Raw genomic sequence first — 25075 nt, 5'->3', positions numbered from 1 at the left:
GTTCTCTCTATGCATCTCGAAATCAGGCTAAAGGTTTCGACTTGGAAATTTTCGATGTCGATTCTATAGGTAGGGTGCATACCTTGAAATCCAGGCTTGGTTAGGGAGCGGTCTCTTTGAAAGACGAAGAGAAGCCTCAAGAGTGAGGGAAGGTCAAGGTCTTTAGGTAAAGGGCTTAGAAAATGAGAGGGTCATGGATACTCGAGAGTATCAGTCACAAATGCTTTGGATCCAATAAGTTATAATGTGAGGAGGTCCCCAGATCCTAAAAGGTAGGAGATTAAGATGTTCGCTCCGTATCAGGGAAGGGAATGCTTGATTCACTATCAATCATTGGGTGAGCTACTGAGGTATCACCACGTGTTTCATGAGGATCTTCTCAAGGATTGGCTTTTCTTATCATTGAGATTCCTCATTACTCACGTGTGGTACTACCTTTTTGCTCGTTATAACTGATCCTATGTGGCAACAGTGATGTCACCATTCGGCGTTCGGTACTTCATCAGTTCTACATGGCGACTTGCAAAGTCCTTTCTGTCTTGGGTTTGCGTGTGTCTAGGCACACGCATGCCTCACCTTGGGCTTAACCTACTTTCCCTTCTAACCTATCTTCCAAAGCGAGCTTGTAGGTTACGAGTTCAACGCATGTTATAGCAGGTGTGTCTTCATCCACACTTAGGTGTGTTTGGGTTCCTTAGACAGGCCTTTCTGAGGTTTATTTAGGTTCAGGCATTAACTGGACTTGGTGGGCCACGGGTTTATTGCAGCTTTGCTTAATGTTTTACGAGTTCATCGCAAAGGTGGCGGTGTACCACAAGTTCATCACAGCATGGGGTTGATTGCAAGCTGCTCATAAGTGCTTCTATGGTTTTACTCTTGGTGTTTGAGTGTTCTTTGAGGGTCTAGGTGAGCTTTACATACCTATAAATGTTATCATCAATCCATCTCGCCTTGAATCCATACTCTCTTATGTCTAAGACTGTAGTTGTATGATTTGATGTCAATCATTTTCGTGTTATTAATGTGATATTCTCATTAGTGGGGAGGAATCAGTGGAGTTGATAGAACAACATTAGTTCATCTCTTTGCAAGTTGGGAGAATGAGCAATGGAGTTCGATTATAGATTTGGGTTTGTAGCTTGATAGGTAGGATATATTTAGGAAAGGGGAATAATTGAATAAGTTGTTAATGAAAATGAAATGAAAAATAAATTAAAATAAAAAAAGTAAAAAAGAGAAAACCAAAAAATATAAAAATATAAAAGATTTGAAATTAAAATAATAATAGTAATAATAAATAAAATATAAAATATTATTATTATAATATATATAAATAAATTATATAAAACAAAACAAATCAAATAGGGTTCTATAAGGAATTAAAAATATAATAAAAATAAAATAAAATAAAATTTAGGGAATAAATATTGCGAAAATTGAATAAAAATGGAAAATAAAATAATATAAAAAGGGTAGATAAAACAATAATGATAATAAAAAAGATAAAAAAATATAAAAAATAAATAAACAAAAAAGATAAATATAATAAATATAAAAAATATAAACAAAAATATAAAAAATAAGAAATAAGGTAATGATAAAAGTTAGTAGGATAAATTTGTTGATTTGTTCTTGTTTGTTCTTAGCATGCTTTTGCTTGATTAAATAATTTTTATTGTACTTGTTTGGGATTATCATGTGGGCCCCAACTATTAGATATGGGAGAATGGTGCCTATTGTTAGGCAGTTATCTTGAAACCCTAAACCGAACCAAAATTCCAGTATTGCTCTGGACATTTGAGATACATGGGCAAAGCTGTAATGTTACACCTGACCCCTAGACTCGATTATGGTACTACACTGGGTGTCAGATCAGACTGTCTTTGATATGTCAATCAGTGAGATCCTTAGAGGGGGTCAAAACTTGGGTATGTTGGAACAGTCTGAAATTCATTTGAGTGGGAGATCATAGGGATAGGATCAGCCCCTTTGTCAGACAAAGTGAATGATCGGGGATGCACTCTCTCTGATGGAAACCTAAACTACTAGTAGTTGATTTCAACTGTTGAAATTTGTTTTACAAAATATATTTATATAAAGATATATATATATATTATGGTTTCAAAATGTTTGCAAAAAGTTTTAATTCCCGCGATCCATGCGAGTAGCGAGTGCAGCACTGTACCTTACAGCCAAGGGAGAGGTCATTCTCTTGTGGGGCAGTGTTTGATCATTATGGGTTGAGAGGTTAAATGTAAAACCATTGAGGGTAATACCTGATGGGCTAATCTTGCATCTGCCCACAGTCCTTGTATTTTCATAAGGTGGCTAGACCCAAAAACCATTTAGTGTAAATGTTGGGTCCATTAAGAGTCCATAGTAATGGGCTTAGGGATTCACTGTCTCATATAGTGAATTCAGCCAGGCCTTGTAATAAAGGTTGGGCTGAATCCATGTAGCTGATGTGTATATCAATGTTTGGGTTCCACAACATACAAAGAGAGCTAACTGGGCAGCAAGTTAAGACGTTAAGTGAGCACATAAACTTAATGGGCCTAAGGCCCAATTTCGAAATGGGTTAATCAAATTAATTAAATAGGAGTGGGTTTGGATCAATAGATAAGGATAAGAGGATAAGTCTTATCCACTTAAAGAGTTCAGATCCAAATAAAGATTTGGATCAGGAAACTCCTAATCAAATTAGGAGGTTGCCTCCTTAAGGCTATAAATAAGAGAGCAGGGCAGACATGCAAAATACATCAGACAAGGCATAACAAACTACAGTGTTCCTCCCTGTTCTTGCCACCCCTACCCAATTCGACCTCCACTTGTGGGAGTGATCAAGATTTGTTCTTGATATTGCTTCTTGGTAGAAGAAGCAATCTGAAGTCATGCTCACCAGCCCTCTACTCCATTCTTACTGAAGATTTTGGCCCTTGCTGAAGAGCCATCCTACTGATCCTACTTCACCTCACACTGTGTCATCTTCAGTGGAATCAGGTTTTGGTTTTCTCCTTGGGTGTGAACACCTTCATTGGGAGCTACTGCTACTCCTTATCAGGTATATCCCTCTCCTCCCTTTTATTCTCAGATCTGGTCTGATTTGGTTCAAGATTGATCATTGAAAATGCAGTTTTCAAAAATAGGGAATGCGATTCCCAAATGGGGGGGAGAATTTTTTTTTAAATTTCGCCCAACCTTTCTGCAGGGTTCAGCCATCCATATGATGGATTTCTCATCCCTTCACCTAACCCCTTCCCTCTCCCATCCAAGTCTTACATGAACTGGTTTAACCTGTGCCTCAGGCTTTATAGTCACTATTAAAACAAAAAAAAAAAAAAGCTTTTGAAGTTCATTCCTCGAGGTCCCATCACCTCCATTTCTTAAACTAATGGGTGCCGAATCCATTCCCTACCCAAGTGACTCGTTTCTCATTGTTCATAGACTAGTCATTCCACTAGAGAGTTCTCAAACCATAGGTAGGGCCCTTTTGGGCTTGATCGAAGGGCTTTGATCTGTCTCCCCAACTATTTCTCGACTTCTTGTCTAAACTCCTTGAACTTTTCTAATGATTTGGACTTATGTTTCATTAGGTATATGTAACCATATCGAGAATAATCATCGATGAAATTTATAAAATAACAATATTGGTTCTGTGTCCTAACACTCATGGAACCACTTGAGTGTCCTAACGCTCAAGTTGTCTATAGCTCTTACAGGCTTACCTTTAAATGGTCATTTTGCCATCTTGCCTTGGAAGCAAGGCTTACAAGTTGAAACATCTTCTAAACTGAGAAAATTTGGAGGACCATCCTTCACCAATTTTGTGATACGTTCTATATTAATATGGCCAAAGTCAATAATGTCATAGGCACGTAGGATTAATTTCATCACATGTTCTTTTCTTAGGATGCATTCTAATACAGTTTTGATTACATTTATATTTAGAAACGGATGAAGAACATAAATGACATTCTTAAGTTCTCCGTCTGTAAGGAATTTGTTATTCAATTTAATTATAATGTTATTACTAAATAAAATAGAATAACCATATTTTCACAACTTAGAAATTGAAATCATATTTCTTCTAATTAAAGGTATATAAATACAATATTTAATGTAACAATTCCTTCTCTAAAACCAGTTCAGAGGGATCGATTTAGAGCCCAACTACCCCCTAAAATAGTGTATGACCCGATACAACCCCTAGAGGGGCATATTGGGAACCCATCAACATAATACGGGCATATACATATCGATACTTTGAACCTTGGTTACAGTCGTCCCCAAGTAAAACACATCATCATCATTCAACTTTCTGCTTTCCTTGAACCCCTACAATGTGTTGCATGCATGAGAAGAAGCCCTAGAATCAATACATTAGGATGTAGAAGTGACCAACATATTGGTCTCTATGGTAATAGATTCGAAATTACCTTCTTTATTCTTGTGGGATTTCAAATACTAGGACAGTTCCTCTTTTAGTGCCCAATCTACTTGCATAAGTGACATTCATTAGATGACTTGTGTCTCTTCTTCTTTTTTAGTTTACCTCCCTTTTTCTAAGGCTTCTTCTTACCCTTCCTTTTCTTCCTACTAGATTTGCTAGTTTCAACAAGTATGCCTACCGGCTTATCCTTCTTAATCAGTTCTCTAGCTCTTTGCAATATATTGTTGAGCTCCTACAAGCTAAATTTTACCTTGCTCATGTTGTAATTCATGACAAATTAATTAAAGGACAAGGGTAGAGAGTTCAGGATGGCATTAGTTTTGTTGTCATTATCAAATTAGGAGCCAAGAACCTCAAATTCATTTATATAACCTAACATTTGCATGACATGGTCATGAACTAGTTGGCTTTCGGTCATTTTCGTGCTCATTAATAGTTTGAGGACATTTTGTCTTGTAGAATGATTCTGCTCTTCATACATGGTTTTAAGACTATCTGTGATATCTTTGTAAATATAAATTTTGTCAAACTATCTCTATATAGAATTATCCAAGGAGGATATGACATAACATCGGGAAAGAGAATTTTTCTCTTGCCATACCTAATATTCCCTGCTTCTTGCCTTAAAAGCCCTATCACTAGGACGTTCTGGTGGTAGGTTTTTGGCAACCTTGTCCAATTTCTCAAATGTGAGCATCATATTTAGGTTACAAAACCAATCTACATAGTTGGGTCCTTTCAATTTGTTGACATCTAACAATTTAGCAAACTATATGTGTGTCATTTCTAATAAAAGGCAAAATACAACCTTAATATTGTTTTATGTTATCTTTCATAGAATGGAGTTTTATCTATATTCCATCTCCATTTGCTCATCTTTGAAATTTCCCTCCTATCTTAGTGGCGAGGACAAAGTTCATGCCTCTAGAAATGGGGGAAATCACATAGGTGCATAATGCCAACTATTTCAACTGCATAACCCCATTACTTCCTGTGAATGATCACATATCCATCCATCCAATGAGTTTTCTCTTTGGCCTCCACCAAACAAGGTACATTGCCATTTTAGGTTAAACATTTCTAATTGATAAGTGTAGACTTGTCATAACAAAGCCCTAAGGTACCGTAGAAGTCTTCCATTTTATAATAGGCCCCTCCCATTGGTCTACAACACTCCTATCATCTTGTGAAGCAATCCCAATAACTATCTCTATGAAATGGATAGCCTTTAGAGATCATCTCCACTCACTAATTTAGTCTGTTTTCATGCTAATGATGAAACGCCTTTAGAGATATCATCTTATGATATTCTTAATCTCATTGCACTTATACTAATCATGAAGGAATGTGTATATCAGTCCCTAAGTCAAATTCAAGTCATGCCATAGTGGCTCCCACTAACTTTGTCTATTTTTTGTTTATGGGAGTGGCGGAAGAGGGAAAACTTACCTTTAAAGAACAATCATTGCCAAGTTTAGGGTTGAGAATAAAATTGTTCTATCTATTTTATCTTTGGGAATTGTTGCTTTATTATTACTTGGAGGAATGACAACTCATTTAAGGTTCAAGATTCCTTTAGATTTACATGAATTATCATGTTGTTCAATCAATTGACAAACAGATTTAGCTAAATTGATCCAAAAGGTGGATTTAATTATTTGGGATAAAGCGTTTATGACAAATAGGAATGTATTTGAAGTAGTTGATAAGACTTTTAGCGATATAATGAAAGAAATGTTAGCAATTAAAGAAAATACAATTTTTTTAGGGAAGTTGGTAATTCTTGGAAGTGATTTTCGCCAAATCTTGCCATTTATGATGAAAGGTGGATGGGAATAAATTGTTGCTTTTATGATTCAAATATTGCATCTATGAGATCATTATCAAGTTCTTACGCTTAAAACCAACATGCATATTTTATCTTCAAATATTACAGAAGAAAAGCATATACAATTACAAGAATTTGCTAATTGAGTTTTATATATTTGAATGGTAAGGTGTCGGCTATATCTTTTGTTCAAGGAAAGAGCTAAATTGGATACAAATTCCAAAAAAGCTTCTTATTGACAATAATAATGGAAGAACATAACTTTTTGATACAATATATCCATGCTTTGAGGAAAAATATACTAATTAGTCATATTTACAATAGTGTAGTATTTTTGCCCCAATAAATGTTAATGTTATTGAAAGAATCTCAATTATGCTCTCCAAATTTCTAGAAAATGTGCAAGCATACTTAAGTGTTGATAGCTCAGTTCTGATAAATGGTGATAATAATGAGCAAAATATGAATCCTCCAAAGTTTGTTACACTCTCTTAATTTTCCAGGAGTTCCAAATCATAGTTTGGAACTTAAAGTTGGGGGCCCCTACAATGCTTTTATGGAGTTTGGATCATTGAATTGGCCTGTGTGATGGAACTCGCTTAATACAACGAATATTGTATTTATTCCAAGGGTTAATCTTTCACCCACTAAAACAGAGTGGCTATTTGTGAAAAAAAAAAGACACGACTAGCCTGCTTTATGAGCATTAATAAAAGTTAATAAAAAAAGGTAACATGTAGGTGTCAATTTTCCAAAACCTATATTCTCTCATAGATAATTATAGTTAATAAAAAAATTAATACAAAATAAACATGGTGAGCTTGACGATTTCACACAAAATATTGTTTATAGTGAAGTCTTCCGGGATATATTACTACAACAAGTATCACAAATATGTTTTAGAAAAATATATAATCTTCTTAAGTTATTTAAGTTATATTTTTAATGCATTATTTCTTTGTTGATTATTAATTATAAATTTTTTCTTTAAATATTTAAAATGAATCATTCTCTACCTAAAGTTTATTGAAGGTTTAGCCATTGACTGATAATTAGAAGGATAAGGAGGGAGTTTAATTCAGAAATGTTAGTTAAAGGCACATGATCGTTGTTTCAAGAAAAATCAACTTGTATCAAAATTCAGAGATAGAAGTACTTATACTATTTTAGGAGTCAAAGAACTCTTAAATGCATCAAGTACTCATCCTCTAGTGCTAAAAGCAAATTCTGAAGCAACTGTAGAGAAAGGAACAGACAACACATCCCGAGCCATTTGTGAAAGGATGGGAAGTCTGTGACAATTAACTTTACACCATTCTTGGATATCAAAGTCATCATTTCCCTTTTCAGTATCTTCATTCAAGTATCTATCCAACTTTGATTTGCTATCTGCCCCTCCATTCTTTGACTTGTACTTTTTAAACCAAGACATTGCCAACATCTTCCTTACTTGTGATAGTTGCTCACCCTTTGTCTCACTTGAAGTTGAGAATTGGGTTTTATCACTAGTATGCCTACTTCGAGGTGCAACCATGTTCTTGTATTCATTGTACAAATCAGACACAACTTCCTTAACTTTTTTCACAAGCTCTTCACCTTTGACACATTCATACATATCAGTAAGGGCAAACTCCACATACTCTAATTTATGACGAGGGTCAAGAATAGCTGCAATATAAATCAACTTATTTATTTTTTCAATGTTTCCCCACTATTTATCATACTTTCCTTTCATCTTCCCTGTTATCTCTTTCAATTCTTTGTCCTCACAACCTCCCCACTCTTGTAAAAGGCAATTAACCGAATAAATTTCTTGAAAAAAATGTTAGATGTGCAATACAAGGAGCCTGAAACCCGCAATGTGAGACCATAGAAGTGTTGTAGAAATAGCACTAGCCTCCTAACACAGGCCCAATCAAAATTAGTAGGAACCCCATCCCCCATCTCAAGTTCACTTCTAAAATAAGGATCATGATCATCAAATCTTTCAAAGGCTCTTTCAAACTTTTGAGCCGCCTCCAACATTAAATAGGTTGAACTCCATCTAGTACTCACATCTAAACATAACAAACTCTTACTCTAAATTTTTTCAATATCAACAAACTCCTTAAACTTTTGCAACCTTGTTGGGGACTGCCTCACAAACTTCACTACTCCCCAAACACAATTAACAGGTTCACCCATCTCTTTTAAACCATCATTGACAACCAAATTTATAATATGTGCAATACATCTCATGTGAAGCAATTTCCCATCTAAAATGCTAGTTCCCCAATTAGAATTTTTTTTTCTTTAAAAATGCAATTGCAACATCATTTGAACTAGCATTATCAAGTATAATTGAAAAAATTTTATCAATCCTCCATTCAACTAGACACTTTTCTATTGCCTTACCAGTAGCCTTCCCATTGTGACTAGAAATTAAACAAAAATTCAAAAAAAAATTTATTCAATTTCTAGTCTTTATCAATAAAGTGGGTTGTTAAACACATGTAATTAATCATTTGCAACGAAGACCATGCATCAGTTGTAAGACAAACCCTTCAACATGAATTTTTTTAATATATTCTTCAATTTCAACTTTTCATCCAAGTACAAGTGATAGCAATCCCGAGCAATAGTCCATCTAGATGGAATATGAAGCCTTGGACAAGAAAGTGTCATAAATTTCTTAAATCCCTCACCATCCACAAACTTGAATGGGAACTCATCAATAATGATCATATGGGTTAACCCATTCCTAATAGCCTCTTGATCAAATTTCCAACAATTAAGGCCAAAGGGACTCATTTTCTCACTATCTCCTTCCTTTGAGTTTGGGTGCGAATTCAATTCTGCTTGTTCTATATCCAAGTTATAAGGGTTTTCTTGCATATATTCATGTGATTTCTTAGTGAGCCAATCCCATTTTTTTTAGGGTCACAACAAAACTCTCTATCACAGTAGTTACATCTAGCTTTTGGCTCACCATTATCTAAAACAAACTTAGAAAAGTGTTCCCATACTTTTGACCTTGGTTGTATGGCTTTTTTCTCTTCTTTAGCATTTGTAGTTGTAGTATTGATCGAACTCGTTTGGCTTGAAGGTTTGGGATATGAATTTGCATCATCAATACTAGTAGTAGTTGGTGTATCTCCTTCTTTTGCTTGATGTGACATCTACAAACAAAGAAAATATATATTAGAGCATATATATATATATTTGTTGCATTCAATCATTGGGATTAACTTGTTCCTAGATAGCTGGACTTGGCGTTTCTTTGGCTGCTCATATCTTTATAACTTTATTATATTTTTAAAAGAGAGTTGGAATGGATGAGTGAGGCCTTGAGGGTGTGTTTGTTGTGACTGTGAGACAACGGATCTGCTGCGAGCATTGCTTGTGGCTGTGGATTTCATGTGTATGGAACGCATGAAGGCCGCATCCTCTCTCACAAACTATGGATGTTTTTTTTTTTTGTTTTGTTTTCTTTTCTACAGAAGAAGAAGAAGACCGAGCCAAGTGGCAGCCACAATCTGAGATGAGGAATGGCTTAATCATCTCAAGACTCAAGGTATTCATCTGTGTGTTGGTGACTTGGTGTTGCAGAAGTTGAGACTCGACGACAACGGCGATGATGACGATGAAGAAGAAGAAGAAGGTTTCAGACTTACCTGGCACTGGTGAAGAGGAAGAACTGAACTGGGCTATTGGTGAACTACCAAACTGTGTGCAGTGGTTGAGTTCGGAGGAAGAAGAAGGCGAAGATTCCTATACTGGCGAACTACTAAACTGATTTAGTGAAATGCACTATTTTTGACTTAGGACTCAGGAGAGATGACATACGAGGTGAGGTAGGAGTGTGGTGCGGTGGTGGAGTGCAGAAGGGAAGAAGACGAAGACTCCTGTACAGTCTGTACTCCTGAATCTTGATTTATTTTGCATTGTTATTTAAGTGTTTTAATGTTTTTGTGAGTAAGAAGGAAGTATATCTTTCACGTTATTGCCTTATTATTAGGAAACAAATTTGTATCTTAGAATTCGAAATTCAATGTATACTTAATTACTTATATAATTATTTATTATTTATTAATTTATTAAATATTAATATAAAATAATATATAATTATAAAGTTCGGTTAATTCAGTTAACTGATTTAGCAAATACGAAAACAGAAAAATATAAAAACCAAAACCGACTAAATAACCAAATAAACTGAACTGATTCAACTGAAACCGAAATATCGGTTCAATTTTTTGGTTGTAACCGAAATGTGCTCACCCCTAGATGTGAGAGACTAAGGGGGTGGCCTTTCTACCTAGTCTTCATTAAGTTACTTGTTCATTCTAGAGGGGTTCTTCTCTCCTCTATTTATAATTGAAGTTAAGAGGGTAAAATTGGAGATTTTGAAGAAGTCATGAGGGTAAGAGAGTTCGGGTTTGATGATTGCGATGCAATGGGAGGGTGTATGACGACAAGTCTAATTTAAGACTTTGATGGCTCACAAGTGGCTTGTGATTTCACAAATTTGGGTTCATTAGAGAGCACAATAAGGTGTGATGTGAAGAGTTGCAAGATGAGTTGGGTCTCAATGTGATAAGGCAAGTTATAATGTGATAGGTTGGCATTAGGTCTGGTAGCAATGATGATTTAACAAGTGATCTAGGTTGTTATACAAAACAAAAAAATTGATTCAATGTGTTAAGCGAGGCTATGATAAGGGAATATTGATTTAGGGGGGTGAGAGAAGTTGTAATACGGTAACATTGATTTGATAGGTTAATTAAGGTCATGATAAGGCAAGATCAATTCAAGAGGTGAAGGAAGTTGCATTACAGGGAAGATTAATTTGATGGGTTGAGCTAAGTTATGATAAAGTGAGATTAGTTTAGGGGGCAAGTGAGGCTATGGTATGACAAGATTGATTCAATGGGTTGGTCGAGGCTATGAAATGGCGAGGTCGATATGATGGGTTAATCGGGGCTATTGTATGGTGAGATTGATCCAATGGATTCTATGATTTTGTGGCAAGGTGAGATCAACTCAATGGGTTGAGTGGGGCTGCGATAAGGTGATATCATTTTAGGGGGTGAGTGAGGTTATGATATGATGTGATCAATTTGATGGGTTGAGCTTGATTGCGATGTGGTGAGATTGATCTCATAACTAGGCTTTGACTACATTAATAAGCTTTGATTAGTGAGATTAATTGAAATGTAATCTTAGCTTGAATCAGCCATATGTAGGGGTTCTCATGAAAAATTGAAGAATTGAACAAAAAATACAATTAACTGAATCGACTAATTTATATATTTATATATAGGGTAAGTTTCTTAAACTATCGTTATGGTTTAGCTAATTGACTAAGTGTGCCCTTACTGTTTGAAAATTGACTAAATCTAATCCTATTGTTTATGACAATTGACTAGCTCTACCCTTACTGTTAAGGTCCGTTAATATTCTGTCAAAACTCATTCATACGTGATATATCTTTTTTTAAAACCCAATTTTACCCCTTTACCCCTTTATCTCTCTCCCCCTCTTTCTTTCTTTCCCCTTCTTTTTCCTATTGGGTTTAGGCACAAAGTAACAGGACATCAGAATCAACTCAAGAAGGAGGGGTTTCACCATGTTCTTCGTCTTGCTAAGGCTATCCAAAGTTCCGAATGCTGATGACCACGACAACATTGTTGAAGCTCTTCGTCTTGTAATGACTGCCCCACACCATTGCACCTCCTCTCCCCACCCCTCTCTCTCATGTCTGCTGCTAGGGTTAGACCACCATTGGCTTCCCTTTTCGTCTCGCCGTTAGAAACCCTGTTGCAGCGGCGGCGATATTCCTAAGATCAGAACGATTCTAATATTTAGTTGCAGACACAACCAACTTGGGATCTCCACTGTTTCCAACCTACCGCAACTGACTCTACTACAACCTCCAAGCAAGTTTGTGAAGGTCTTTTGTACCTTGTCTTTAGGGTCATTCTTCTTGTTGCCATTGAGTTTCGATTGAGATCGCCATGGTGATAGGGACATGTGCGGAGTAGGGACCATTGGTAAGAGATCGCGGAGCAAGGACATGTGCGGAGCTGTAACATACCAACTTCATTTTTGATATATATATATTTTTTAATTTTTTGTCACTATGGAGTTGTAGTAGGAGATCACCATTAATGGGGTAGTTGGATTTAGACATCTCCAAATGGTTGACCACCATGATGAAGGAGATGATATTTTTGTCGATGGTCTCTAAATACATGTTGGATTTAGGGAAAAGCAGGACCTTCCACGGTTTCGTCTCCGAATGGCTGATTGCCATGATGAACAAGAAACTAGAAAGGGGGAGGGGGAGAGGAAAGTCCAGGTTGAGAGAGAGGTTTTCTCAGAACACAACACAAGTTTTCTACTGCAACTATTTCATCTCTGAATCTTTCTGTCTCTGAATCACTTTCACTCTTGTCATTCTATTACTGCACAAAGGCAAGCTCTTTTCTTCTCTTGACAGTAGCTGTTATTGGGTGGAATGAGAAACATGCTCTTCTCTAATTACATAGTCCAGGATTCTTGTCATTTAAAACCAAACTTGTCCCCATAAATGTGGTTAGGGTTTTGATGTGCCATTGTTTCTTTCCCTTTTTTTGTTTTATTTTGAAAATTTGAAGAAGAATAACGGGTGCTAATGGTAAGGAAAGTATTAGTCAATTGTTAGAAACGGTAGGGGTAGTTTAAGAAATTTACCCTTATATATTTTTAATATATGTCACATATTATCTATATATTATATATAGATACATATTATATTTATAATACATAATAATCTATGTATAGTATATTTATATATTTATTTATAATGATGTTATAGGCATAAAAAACCAAAAAAAAAAAAAAACTAACTAGTTAACCGGTAGTACTAGTTCAGTTTTCGATCAGGGAATTGCAAAAGCTGATAGTACTAGTTTAGGTTCAAAAAATAACATATGGTTTGGTTACCATGAACATCCCTAATTAGGTGAGGAGTTTGGAGTTGAAATTTGGTGGGTAAGAATTTTTAATGGTAAGATATTAGATTGCTTTGAAATGGCTAAGAAGATGGAGATTCAGAACTTGATTGATTTTGACCAATGAGAGGGGATAAAATGGAATCTTAGCTTGGTTGATGATTAAACAAGTCATTTTAAGGTGAAAATTTATGGGTGGGGTTTCGGGGGTGTTTAGAGTCTAATGGTGCAATTAGATTGGCTATGTGACTTGTCACAGTGTCGGTTTTATCAGAGGGTTTTGGCAAAAGGGAAAGCTCATATTTGAATCTTGGCTTTATCAAGGGAGGGGCAAGGTTGTATTGGATTGAAAGATAGACATGGTCTGTAGTGTGTTGGGGCTATAATGGCAATATTTAGAGGTTTGGTTTTAAGGAGAGGGTCAATGAGGTCATTAAGTGAACTTTAGAGGTGTGTAAGTAACATTCAAGGAGGTTAAGTTTAGGACTTTTGAATGAGATTCAGCTCAAAGGGTGGCTAAAATTGGCTGCTGAAAATGGCACATTCATAATGGCATCACAACAAGAATCCCGAATGTCATGATCAAAGTCCTTGAGCTTCCTTACAGTGTGGACAATAATTTCGGTGAGATGGTCATTGTGCAATTGACATGAGATGTGCACAGGAAAGCAATGAGGTGTAGTACTTCCTTACTTTTCAGTCATTTAAGGCATTGTAGAGGCAAATGAGTAGCATATGAGAAAGGGTTTGGATAATTTTTTGTAGCTCTTTGAAACAATCTATTAGGTATCTCAACTAGAGAGCTTAGAAAGGGAGTTAAGGATTTGCTGCTTGGGCTCAATCATGGAGAGGCATGAAGAAAGAGAAGTGGATGATGCTGATGATGCTAATGTCATCACTGGTTTGGAGGTTTAGAGGATTTTACGGTTTAGAAGTTTGTGAATTGATTGTTTCTTGAGAGAGATTCAGCCATTTACATGTTCAAACTAATGGAGAAACAAAACAGTATTATCGTGTTTGTTTTATAAAATACAGGCAAAAAAATTTGTATTTTTTAGGTCCTATTCAACCCGGATAAAAAAGTTGCGTCGAGGGTCAATCCAATCCATTACATACACTTGCCACCTGTTTAGATTGAAGCATAGTCCACCCATATGATTGATCCACCAGAGGTTGATCTAGACCAAATTCAAAAATTAATTATATTAAATAAAGTAAATTGAATTTATGAATAAAATTAATAACTAATAGAAACAATAAACACAAAAAACATTTAATCCAAATTGAAATAAGACAAATTAATAAAAACTATTAATAAGCCCATCTAACAATAAATAATAAAAATAATATTAATAATTCATAAAAATTTGTAAAAAATCAATATATTCATTTATGAATAATAAGTATTAGTAAAAACAAAAACTTATTTTACTAAGAATTTTAATAAATTAAAAAAAATATAATTAAAGTTAAAAGATCTTTCATTAATGAAATAAAAGATAATACATCAAAAATAAATTTGAGTCAAATTAAAATCTAATTGAATTATTAATAGTAAGCTAACTATTAAATTATTGTTAAATAACAATAAATTGATTTTTTTTTAGTTTCTAGCTCTCATGTGACCCATTATTTGATATATTGATTTTTAACATCTCTTGATACAACCACGGAACTGAGTAATCTTGATACAACTTGTTCCTCTAACAATAGTAAAATTTAAAATTAAGAAAAAGGTGAGTAAAATTAAAATAAAATAATATAATTTTTTTAGTTTTAAGCTTCGTTTTCATTAATTTAAATTTCATTTAAGAGTTGGTAAAATTAAACACTAGTAAACTTATAATTGGATTGGATACAAATCGATCTGCTCTAACCTGAGTTTTTGCACATGTTGTGCCTAAGTTTCAAGTTGTAGGCTAGGTATGGACTAGAAAGCTGGTCTTGATGTAAATATGTACATACATGCATTATATTTATATAAGAATATCTTTTTTAAAATCACGTAGGTATATGAGATTGATCATTTTCAGCTCGGTTCACCTTGGTCTAAAATTCTAGGACCGCTTAGGCCTCAGTCCGAACTTATGTTTTAGGCCCTGCACTTAGGCCGGGCCGAAGCCTAAACTATAGCTCTTATAACAAGTGCAAAATTGAGCTTGACCCATGATCACCTTTTGAATTAATTGCACTTTTAAATTGGCCCACGAAGCGTAATAAAAGATGGTTATATAAAATTATATTCATAAATCTTTTTACACCCAACCAATCCAAAGCCTGGTTCTACCCAATCCTAGCACGAGCCCGAGCATAAACCTGGATTTGACCATGGATGAGACAAAAACTTGTGGTTTGCATGCTTTGGATTGGCCAAATTTACCTTCAAAATTCAAATCGACCAAGCTGATCTGGATTTCATAATCAGTTTTCTTTCGTACATCGCACGGGCCCCGCCATGTATATAAATATATATCGCAAAACAACGGGTCAGGTGATAAATGGACCGGAAAAGTATTGATTTATCAGTTGAACGATTCGACCGTCCGAGTCAACGACGTTTTGGAAAAAAGAAAAAACCGGAAAAAAGCCGAAATTACATCGTGGATTGGATAGTGATTTTCAACTGGTTCAAACCGGTTCCGGCGTTGTGTCAGTGTGTCTAAAGGCAGACGCCAGACTCGCCCTCTTCGGCTTGTCTCGCTCGCCTTACAAAAGGCCTTGACAGCCTTCTCTTTCTCTCTAGATTCCTTGTCTCCTCCTCAGCAGGTCTCCTTCTGAAACCTCAGATAGCTAAAGCTGCAATCCTGCTAAACATGGCGGCACCTGCTCAGTGGCAGCCCAACGAGGATGGCCTGAGAGAGATCTGCCGCTTACTCGAACAGCAAATTTCTCCTACTCCTGATCATCCTCAGATTTGGCAGCAGCTCCAGCATTATAGCCAGTTCCCCGATTTCAATAACTATCTCGCTTTCATCTTTGCCCATGCTGAGGTGCTCCGATTATTTGATTATCATCGGAAAATAATAGGGCTTCATTTCATTGGACAGAAGTTCAGCTTGTTTTGACTGGTGTTACATGCCATTATTTTATTTTATTCTATTTTTATGCCTGAGTTTGGATAGGATTTACAAGCATAGAGTGTTTATTTTGTCGGCGAAAACCGAGAAATTGAAAATTAGGGGCATTGGTAATCGTTGATTGGATGATTTTCGTTAGTAAATTGTCCTTCTGTTTGGATTGGAATTAGAAATGACATTTATCTGATTGTTGCGTCCTTTGTTCTTGAAAAATGAGGCTATTTGCATGCTTCCCTAGCCTTAGCTTTTAGTTGTTTCTCTTTTCGCAAAACCCTTATGGTCGAGATGTAGAAGTAAGAAATGGAAGATATATTAAAGGTGTATACGGGTGACTGGTTGGAAATGGATGCCTCCTATCGGCTCCATACTAAACTGTGTGTTCGTATGCATTTCCTTGTGTCTAGGTCATCCTTCAGCTCCTCTGTGCGTGTTTTGCAATAAGAGGGGGTTTAGGTTGTGAACAGAGCCATCATCTCTCTAGTCATGGAGTTATATCATTTCTCCTTTGCAGATTAGTAGTAATAAAGTTCACTCTATCACATTTTGATCTCAACCTGAGCTTGGTTCTCCATATATATTAACTTCTGTTTGATATTTTGCAATATTGTTAATTTTTGTGTTTTTGATTATTCTATTCTATTATATATATATAAACAGTTCAGAATGTGCAAACAATCATGAAAGTGTTCATGGTTGATCCTCAACTTTCTTTATTGTAAACATCATTTGTATTTTTCAATTATGGATTCCATATTTCAGTATTTCCAATAAGCGTGTATCTTGAGTTAGCTTGACATGTACTGGTTCTCTTGCATTGGAATGCCTGCTTGTAACTTTCACATTTGATTTAACCTTTTTTTCTTGTCTACTGTAGAATTGTTTTTTTTTTTCTTTAGATATGTAATTTTATTATTCATGCAAATAATAATACATTTTGCGAAAGAAAGTTACTATTTACTATTGAAGGTATCATATGAGCCTTCTGTACATTGTCTTTTTTGATGTTTTTTTTTTTTTTTTTCGCTTTTGCTTTTGAAGATTTAACTTTACCTCTGAAACAGGGTACACCAGTGGAAATTCGACAAGCAGCTGGATTGCTTTTAAAAAATAATTTGAGAACCGCTTTCAAATCCATGGAACCTTTATACCAGCAATACATAAAATCTGAATTGTTACCTTGCTTAGGAGCAGCAGATAGGCATATCAGATCTACAGTTGGAACAATTATAAGTGTTGTTGTTCAACAAGGGCGGATCGTTGGTTGGCCAGAGCTGTTGCAAGCACTCCTACATTGCTTAGATAGCAATGACTTAAATCACATGGAAGGTGCTATGGATGCTTTATCCAAGGTAAATGTTCTAGCTTCAAGGTCTCTAATACAAACAGCTTTTAACAGTGATGGCTTAAATTAAGTACAAGTCATTGGAAGTGCTTTGTACATCTCCTTGGCTCCTGGCATAAAGTGTCTGCATATTTGTAAATATTTAACATGTACATGGACATCCATTTCTGGGCCAACATACATAGGATATCAGAAATAAGCTCTCTGGGAATTTGGTAGAATGGAGACATTTTTGCAACTGCATTTCAAATGTCAATCATGTTGCAGGAGTGGCACTTTGATATTAGGATGTAGCATGCAAAATTGGTCTGAGCATAAGAATGGATACTGGTGGTTCTAGTTCAATACTACCACTAGTACTACTATGCTCATTTTTTTCTCTTCTTTTTAAGGAGAATTCTAGATTCTTTGGTTGCTTTGCGTTCCGTATTTTACCATATTTTATATAGAAACAACATTTATTTCAAAATTCTAACCAATTAACCATGTCTTACACAGATTTGTGAAGACATCCCACAAGAGCTTGATTCGGATGTACCTGGATTAACTGAACGCCCTATCAACATATTGTTGCCAAGATTATTCCAGGTAACAATTTCCTTTGATTTTTAATGCCATGATGACATGGTGTCTTTTCTATATGCAATTTCCTTTGATTTTAAAGTTGAATGGTAGGTGTACAGTGTGCTGTCCTATAGCTTGTACTGACTTTTTTGTTTTGTTTGACTGATACAGTTTTTCCAATCTCCTCATACCTCACTCAGGAAGCTTTCCTTAGGTTCTGTTAATCAGTTCCTTATGTTGATGCCCAAGGTATATCTGATATTCTGCTCTTTCCCTTTACATTGATTTGATGGAACTGTTACCACAAATGGAAATGTTCACTATTGTTTGTTATTCTGCCCCAGGGTTTATCTCAATCCGTGGATCAATACCTCCAGGGTTTATTTGTTCTTGCCCTTGATCCTGCTGCTGATGTGCGAAAATTGGTGAGTATATCTGATGTATATTTTATCCAGCAAAGAATGAGCAAGAAATTAGAAAGAAAGAGACCTGTTGCTGTTGTATTAAATAAAGAGATAGATCACTTGAAAGAAGAAATAGGTAAGAGAGGAGAAAAAAGATAAAATGTCATGGCAACACTAGAATTCACTAAAGCAAAATTTATTTCATCAAATCAACTATTTATTTATTTATTTATTATTATTATTATTTTTTGCAATTTGGACTCAAAAAATTGGGTGACTCTCTTTATAAACTTAACAGAAGAACCTAGGTTTTTTTTTTTTTTTTTATAATTAACATAAGAACCTAGATGTCCCTTTGCAGACTCCAATTTGGGCTCAAAACTGACTCAGAACAAATTTTAGCTGCCTTAGAACTAAGACAGATCCACAAATAACTCATAGGGACACTCAAATGAGGAAATCTAACTCCTAAAACAAAGTAATAATATTTTACTGATCCTACTAAAACTAGTAATCAGACTTTATTAAAAATAGTAAATTGTGATTTTATTATAAATAGTAATTATGATGATTAGTACTCTAAGTGGAAAGTCCAAAAGTTTCCATAAATAGCAATCATGATGTTTTTTTTTTAAAATAAAAACAGTGAATTTCTAGAAGATTGTGGCACCAACAAGCTATAAAAGAAATTTGAAAAGCTCAAGAGTACCAATATCCTTATCACTCTTAATTTTTAAAATGGTGTACGAATTGGGAAACTAATGTATTTTTTCACTGATTCTTTCCTCGTTTCCATATCTGCACCAATTTCTCAATCCCATTCTATACATGGGAATAATACAAGATTGTGGTGGCTACTGCAATCCCTGGTAATTGGGCAATGAAGGAAAAGGTGTTCAGCTGTTTCCACCTTCAGGTTGCACAGGGAGCAGTTTGTGGAGTCTACTGCAATCCCTATTCTAGATAGTTTGTCTTTAGTTAGGCACTTTTCTAGAGCCACAGTTCAGACTAAAAAAACTGACGTTGGAGTTTGCCCAGACAGATTGAAAGGGGAAGCTGTTTCTGTTAAGGCAGGAGTGAAGAATCATGGACTTGACTGTGAACTTGCCATGGTGTTCCCATTTCCAGATTCTTCAATCTTCTAAATTCTAATGTGGCAATTGGGAGGATGTTCTGAATCTGATTGAGCAACTGCTCAAGCTGGTAAATCTCCTAGTCAAAGAAATTTCTTCTAAAGGTGGGAGCCTAGACTCTAGAGGTCCCAGAGACAGAAAAGAATTCTGGAGCCTAGCTTGAAAGGTTTATTGCCCCACCAAGAGTCAATCCAAAACCTCAAATGGCTTCCATTACCTAGCTTGAAAGCTGTTCCTTTGAGGAAGAAAGGCTGAATCTTGTGGATTTCCTTCCTCACCGATCTGCTGGATGTTTTGGGGAGCTGTTTTGTTTCCCAACCCCTGATAGTGAACCCATATTTTTCAGGATCATCTGCCTCCACCAGCTTTCTTTTTCCTCATTAAACATCCAGTGCCATTTGCTTAAGACGCCAGGAGTTTAGGAGTGCATATCTTTGCCCAATCAACTAGGTGACTTTTTTTTTTCTCCTTCCAGCCTTTTCTAGAAGAAATCCCTTTGAAGTTTCTCCAGATTTGTGGCCACTTTAGTTGGGATGCTGAAGAGAGAAAGGTAGTGACAAGGGAGGCTAGTAAGTGTAGACTTGATGCAGGTTAACTTGCCACCTTTTGAAAGGTATCTTGCCTTCCATGATGAGAACATGATAGGAAGGGTTTTTATTGTTGAAAGGATTGGAATTCAATTGTTTGATGGCCGAACCTGTTAGGGTTGATGACCGAATTACAAAAAAAAAAAAAAAAAGAAGCGGAGTCCAAAAGTCGAGGTTCAAGTCTGATGGGAATAATATTCTACGACTAGCAACTCATTTATTTTCAAACCGACCCATTTACTATCTATTATTTGATTGACTGGTACTGCATGGTTCCACTCTGCAAGAACTCCAATTGGACAGGTTCGATCTATGGTCATTGAGATCTCCTAAAAGGGTCTACTAAATTCATCGCTTTGTATTTGAAAATCCAATTTTTCTAGATCAATCTAGCACTGAATTGGACTGGATTTGAAATACAAAATTAAATTGAATGTGTTACGCCCTTTGCTCAAATGAATCCCGGATTAAAACCTTTTGCAAGTCATTTTTAGAAAATAACATAATATAAGTATAAATATATTTTGTAAAGAGATTTTAAATACAATTGAAATCCACTGCCAACAGTTCAGATTTCCATCAGAGAGAGTGTAAATCTTGATCACTTTGTCTAACAAAGGGGTTGATCCTATCACAATGATCACCCACTCGGTAATACCCTAAACTTATCCAACATAACCATGCATTTGACCCTAAGAAGATCTCATTAGTTGGCATATCAAAAGCAACTTAATCAAAGGCCTAGTGTAACATCATTATAAAGTATGGGGTTAAATGCAACTTTCAAGTTTTGCCCATCTATCTCTAAGGTCTAGGGCATAACTAGACATTGGTCCATGTTCAGTGTTTCTTAGAAACATCCATTGATTGTGCTTAGGGTCTAACCCAGTAGTTGAGATAAGTTGCTTTTAGAGGTGTAAAACGGGCCATGCCGTCCTCCCTTGGGATAACTTGGGGGGTCGGGTCGGCATGGCCCACAACCTAGGCCTGTGTGGGCCTGTGCCATGTCACGGGCCGGGCTGACCCATGCGCTGAGCCTTGGGCTAGCCGGCTAGGTTGTTCCATTCACCATGCCAAAGCTATTTATTTAAAAAAATTGACAAAAGACTTAAAATTTTAATTTTATATGAATTTTGATGTATATAATTGCTTATATGTACAATAACTAAATAAATTAGTATAATAAAATTAAAAAAATCATTTATTTTATTAATATATTATATACTATATATTATTATATAATTATAATTTATATAATATTATATATATAACATATATATGTTATGACTCGGCCTGCCTTAGAGTTCTATATGTCTGAGATTGGTTATGTAGAAAGAGGTAGAAAGGTGGAAGAAAGAGAGAAAGAAAGAAGGGGAAATTCTGGTTCGAACCGGAAGTCTCAACAGGACCTTCTCCTAGTCGGCCAAATAGAACTTATATTATTAAAAATGATTGAAAAGACATATGTGCCCTTATTTAAGTTAGGAGCACTGGTTCCAACACAACGTTACAGATCAACAACATTAATCTAGGTATAAAGACAGAAATACCCCTACACTAACATGCCCCCTCAAGCTGATACTCAGCAGCTTGTTACATATGTAGTCCACTCTTCCCCGACTCAAGCCTTTTGTAAATAAGTCAGCCCACTGATTTCCTGTATTAACATGTGTAGTGTCTAGTTTTCCATTCAGCACCTTCTCCCTCACAAAGTGGTAGTCAACTTCAATGTGCTTGGTTCTTTCATGAAACACCGGATTAGAGGAAATATGAACTGCAGCCTGATTATCACAATAGAGCTTCATTGGAGTGTTGATGTTGTACCCTACTTCCTGTAGAAGGTTCCTTAGCCACACTAATTCACAAACGGTGTGTGCCATAGCCCTATATTCTGCTTCTGCACTGCTTCTTGCCACAACTGTCTGCTTCTTACTTTTCCATGTCACCAGGTTACCTCCTAGGAAAGTGCAATAGCCTGTAGTAGATCGCCTATTAGACATAGAACCGGCCCAGTCAACATCAGAATACCCTTCTATTTCAAGTTTTCCGCCACTCTTGTATATCAGACCGCGACCCGGAGCCCCTTTTAGATACTTCACAATTCTCAGAACTGCATTCCAATGAGGAATCAGAGGTTTTTGCATGAACTGACTTACCACACTAACCGCAAATGAGATGTCTGGTTTAGTAATGGTTAGGTAGTTCAGTTTACCCTCAAGTCTTCAAACACTTCACCCATATCACTGCTTAGCTTGGTATTTGTGTCCATGGGTGTTTCAGTTGGTTTGGCACCCAACAGGCATGTTTCTTCTAGCAAATCAAACACATATTTTCTCTGGCACAGGTTAATGCCATACATGGATCTTGTTACCTCTATCCCCAAGAAGTATTTCAGCTTACCAAGATCCTTTGTTTGAAAATGATCCTGCAGATAAGTCTTTAGCTTGTCAATACCCATGTTATCATTTCCAGTAATAACATTATCATCTACATATACCACCAATAGTATTTTTCCTCATGGAGAGTCATGGCTAAATACAGAACGGTCAACTTTGCACTGTTTCATACCAAATTTCTTTACCACCTCACTGAACCTACCAAACCATGCTCGAGGAGACTGCTTAAGCCCATATATAGCCTTCCTTAGTCTGCACACCTTACCATCCTTTCCTTGAGCAACAAACCTTGGAGGTTGCTCCATGTAGACCTCATTGAGTAAGTCACCATGCAAAAAGGCATTCTTGATATCAAGCTGATATAGTGGCCACTCATACCTGGCTCAAGAGAGATCACAACACGAACTGACCCTATCTTAGCAACCGGTGAGAAGATCTCTGTGTAGTCAATACCATAGGTTTGGGAGTACCCTTTTGCAACCAATCACGCTTTCAGGCGTTCAACACTACCATTAGGCAGATACTTAACCGTATAAACCCATTTACAACCAACAGCTTGCTTCCCAGGAGGAAGAGCAGTGAGGTCCCAAGTATGATTATGATGAAGGGCAGAGAGTTCTTCTTCCATGGCTCGACACCACCTTGGAGAGGTAAGGGCTTCCTAGACATCCTTAGGGACAACAACTGATGATAACAAGGTGGCAAACTGGCGATGGGAAGCAGAAAGGTGAATAAGTGAAACATAATTAGAAATAGGATGAAGGGTGCAAGTGCGTTTACCTTTCCGCAAAGCAATGAGGAGGTCAAGCTCAGATGCTGAGTGCGGGTCTGGTGTTGGATCCGTCGACGGAGATGTAGCCGGAGGAGTAGTAGCTGGTATGCGTGGTCAATGTGTATACACATGACGGATATGTGGGTGTTTGAACAGGTGGTGGCATCGGAGGCAAGGGTTTGGTCACGGTTGGAACCAAGGGAAGAGGGTCGACAACAGGAAGTGGAAGAGGAGGTGATGAGGAGGAAGAAGCATCACTGGACCCCAAAAAGAATGGAGTAGACTCAAAGAAGGTGACATCAGCACACACAAAGGACCGTCGAGAACTAGGACGGTAACACCTATACCCTTTCTGGGTCCGAGAATAGCCAAGGAAGACACACTTAAGAGAATGGGCATCGAACTTGTCATTCCCGAGACCTAGATTATGAACGAAGCAGATACACTCAAATACCCTCGGCATAAGAGGAAGCGGAGACAAAGCGGGAAACAAGACCTGAAACGAAGAATGACCATCAAGGATGAACGTGGGCATCCGATTAATCGGAAAGCACGAGGTAAGCACTGCATCACTCCAAAAGGGTTTGGGAACATGCATGTGATGCATGAGGGATCTTGCTGTTTCCAGGAGATGGTGATTCTTTCTCTCAGCCACCCTGTTTTGTTGTGGGGTGTAGGTACTTGAGGTCTGATGTATAATGCCGTGTTGGTCCAGGTATTCCTGAAATGATGAGGATAAATATTTGCGGCCATTATCAGAACGGAAAACTTTGATGTGGGTACCAAATTGGTTACGAATCTCAGCATAAAATTTTTGAAAAATGGTAAACAATTCACTTCTTTCTTTCATTAGATAGAGCTACGTCATCCTTAAAAAATCATCTACAAAAATGACAAAGTATTTGTATCCATTATATGACATCACTTTATAAGGACCACAAACATCTGAATGAATTAAAGAAAAATGACTCGACACACGGCTATCAACCCTAGAACTAAAGGGAACACAATGGTGTTTCCCAAACTGACACGACTCACAATCCAAAACAGACAGCTGACTCAAGGACAGAACCAAAGACTTCAAGACTTTTATTGACGGATGACCAAATCGGCAGTGCCACTGGAGAGGAGAAAGGGATGACTGGAGAGCTGTTGAAGTTCTACCACCACCACCGTCAAGATAATACAGTCCACCAGCTTCATGCCCTCCACCAATCTTCATCCCCGTCTTGAGATCTTGAAAAACACACATAGAAGGATAAAAGGTAATAGAGCAGTTAAGTGATTTGGTCAGCTTACTGACAGACATAAGATTAAAAGGCAATTTAGGAATATACAAAACTGAGGAGAGAGATACAGGATTTAGGTCAACATTACCAACACCACAAGTTGAGGATGTAGAACCATTAACAAGGGTGATAGATTGTGATGTTGAGCAATGAGATAAGGAAGAAAACACACCTGGAGTTCCAGTCATGTGATCGGAGGCTCCAGAGTCAATGATCCAGGGATTGGGTGTGGATGCCAGACAAGCCATACCTGAGTGAG

The 25075-nt window shown here is 36.6% G+C and overlaps 1 protein-coding gene across 1 annotated transcript in view; it reads left to right on the top strand.

Moving 5' to 3' along the window:
* Positions 1-15933: 15933 nt before the first annotated feature.
* LOC148874249 (transportin-1-like) overlaps positions 15934-25075 on the top strand; it is an 87953-nt gene continuing 78811 nt past the window's right edge. Inside the window, exons 1-5 of the mRNA XM_088960478.1 lie at positions 15934-16242; positions 17391-17678; positions 18170-18259; positions 18407-18484; positions 18580-18660. Coding sequence (XP_088816604.1) covers positions 16066-16242; positions 17391-17678; positions 18170-18259; positions 18407-18484; positions 18580-18660 — 714 coding nt within the window. The 5' untranslated portion in view covers positions 15934-16065. The remainder of the gene's footprint in view (positions 16243-17390; positions 17679-18169; positions 18260-18406; positions 18485-18579; positions 18661-25075) is intronic.

This window comes from Nelumbo lutea, chromosome 1 (genome assembly GCF_056320005.1).
Source record: "Nelumbo lutea isolate HS-2025 chromosome 1, American lotus-T2T, whole genome shotgun sequence".
Lineage (NCBI taxonomy): Eukaryota > Viridiplantae > Streptophyta > Magnoliopsida > Proteales > Nelumbonaceae > Nelumbo > Nelumbo lutea.
This window is presented reverse-complemented; position numbering and strand designations above follow the sequence as displayed.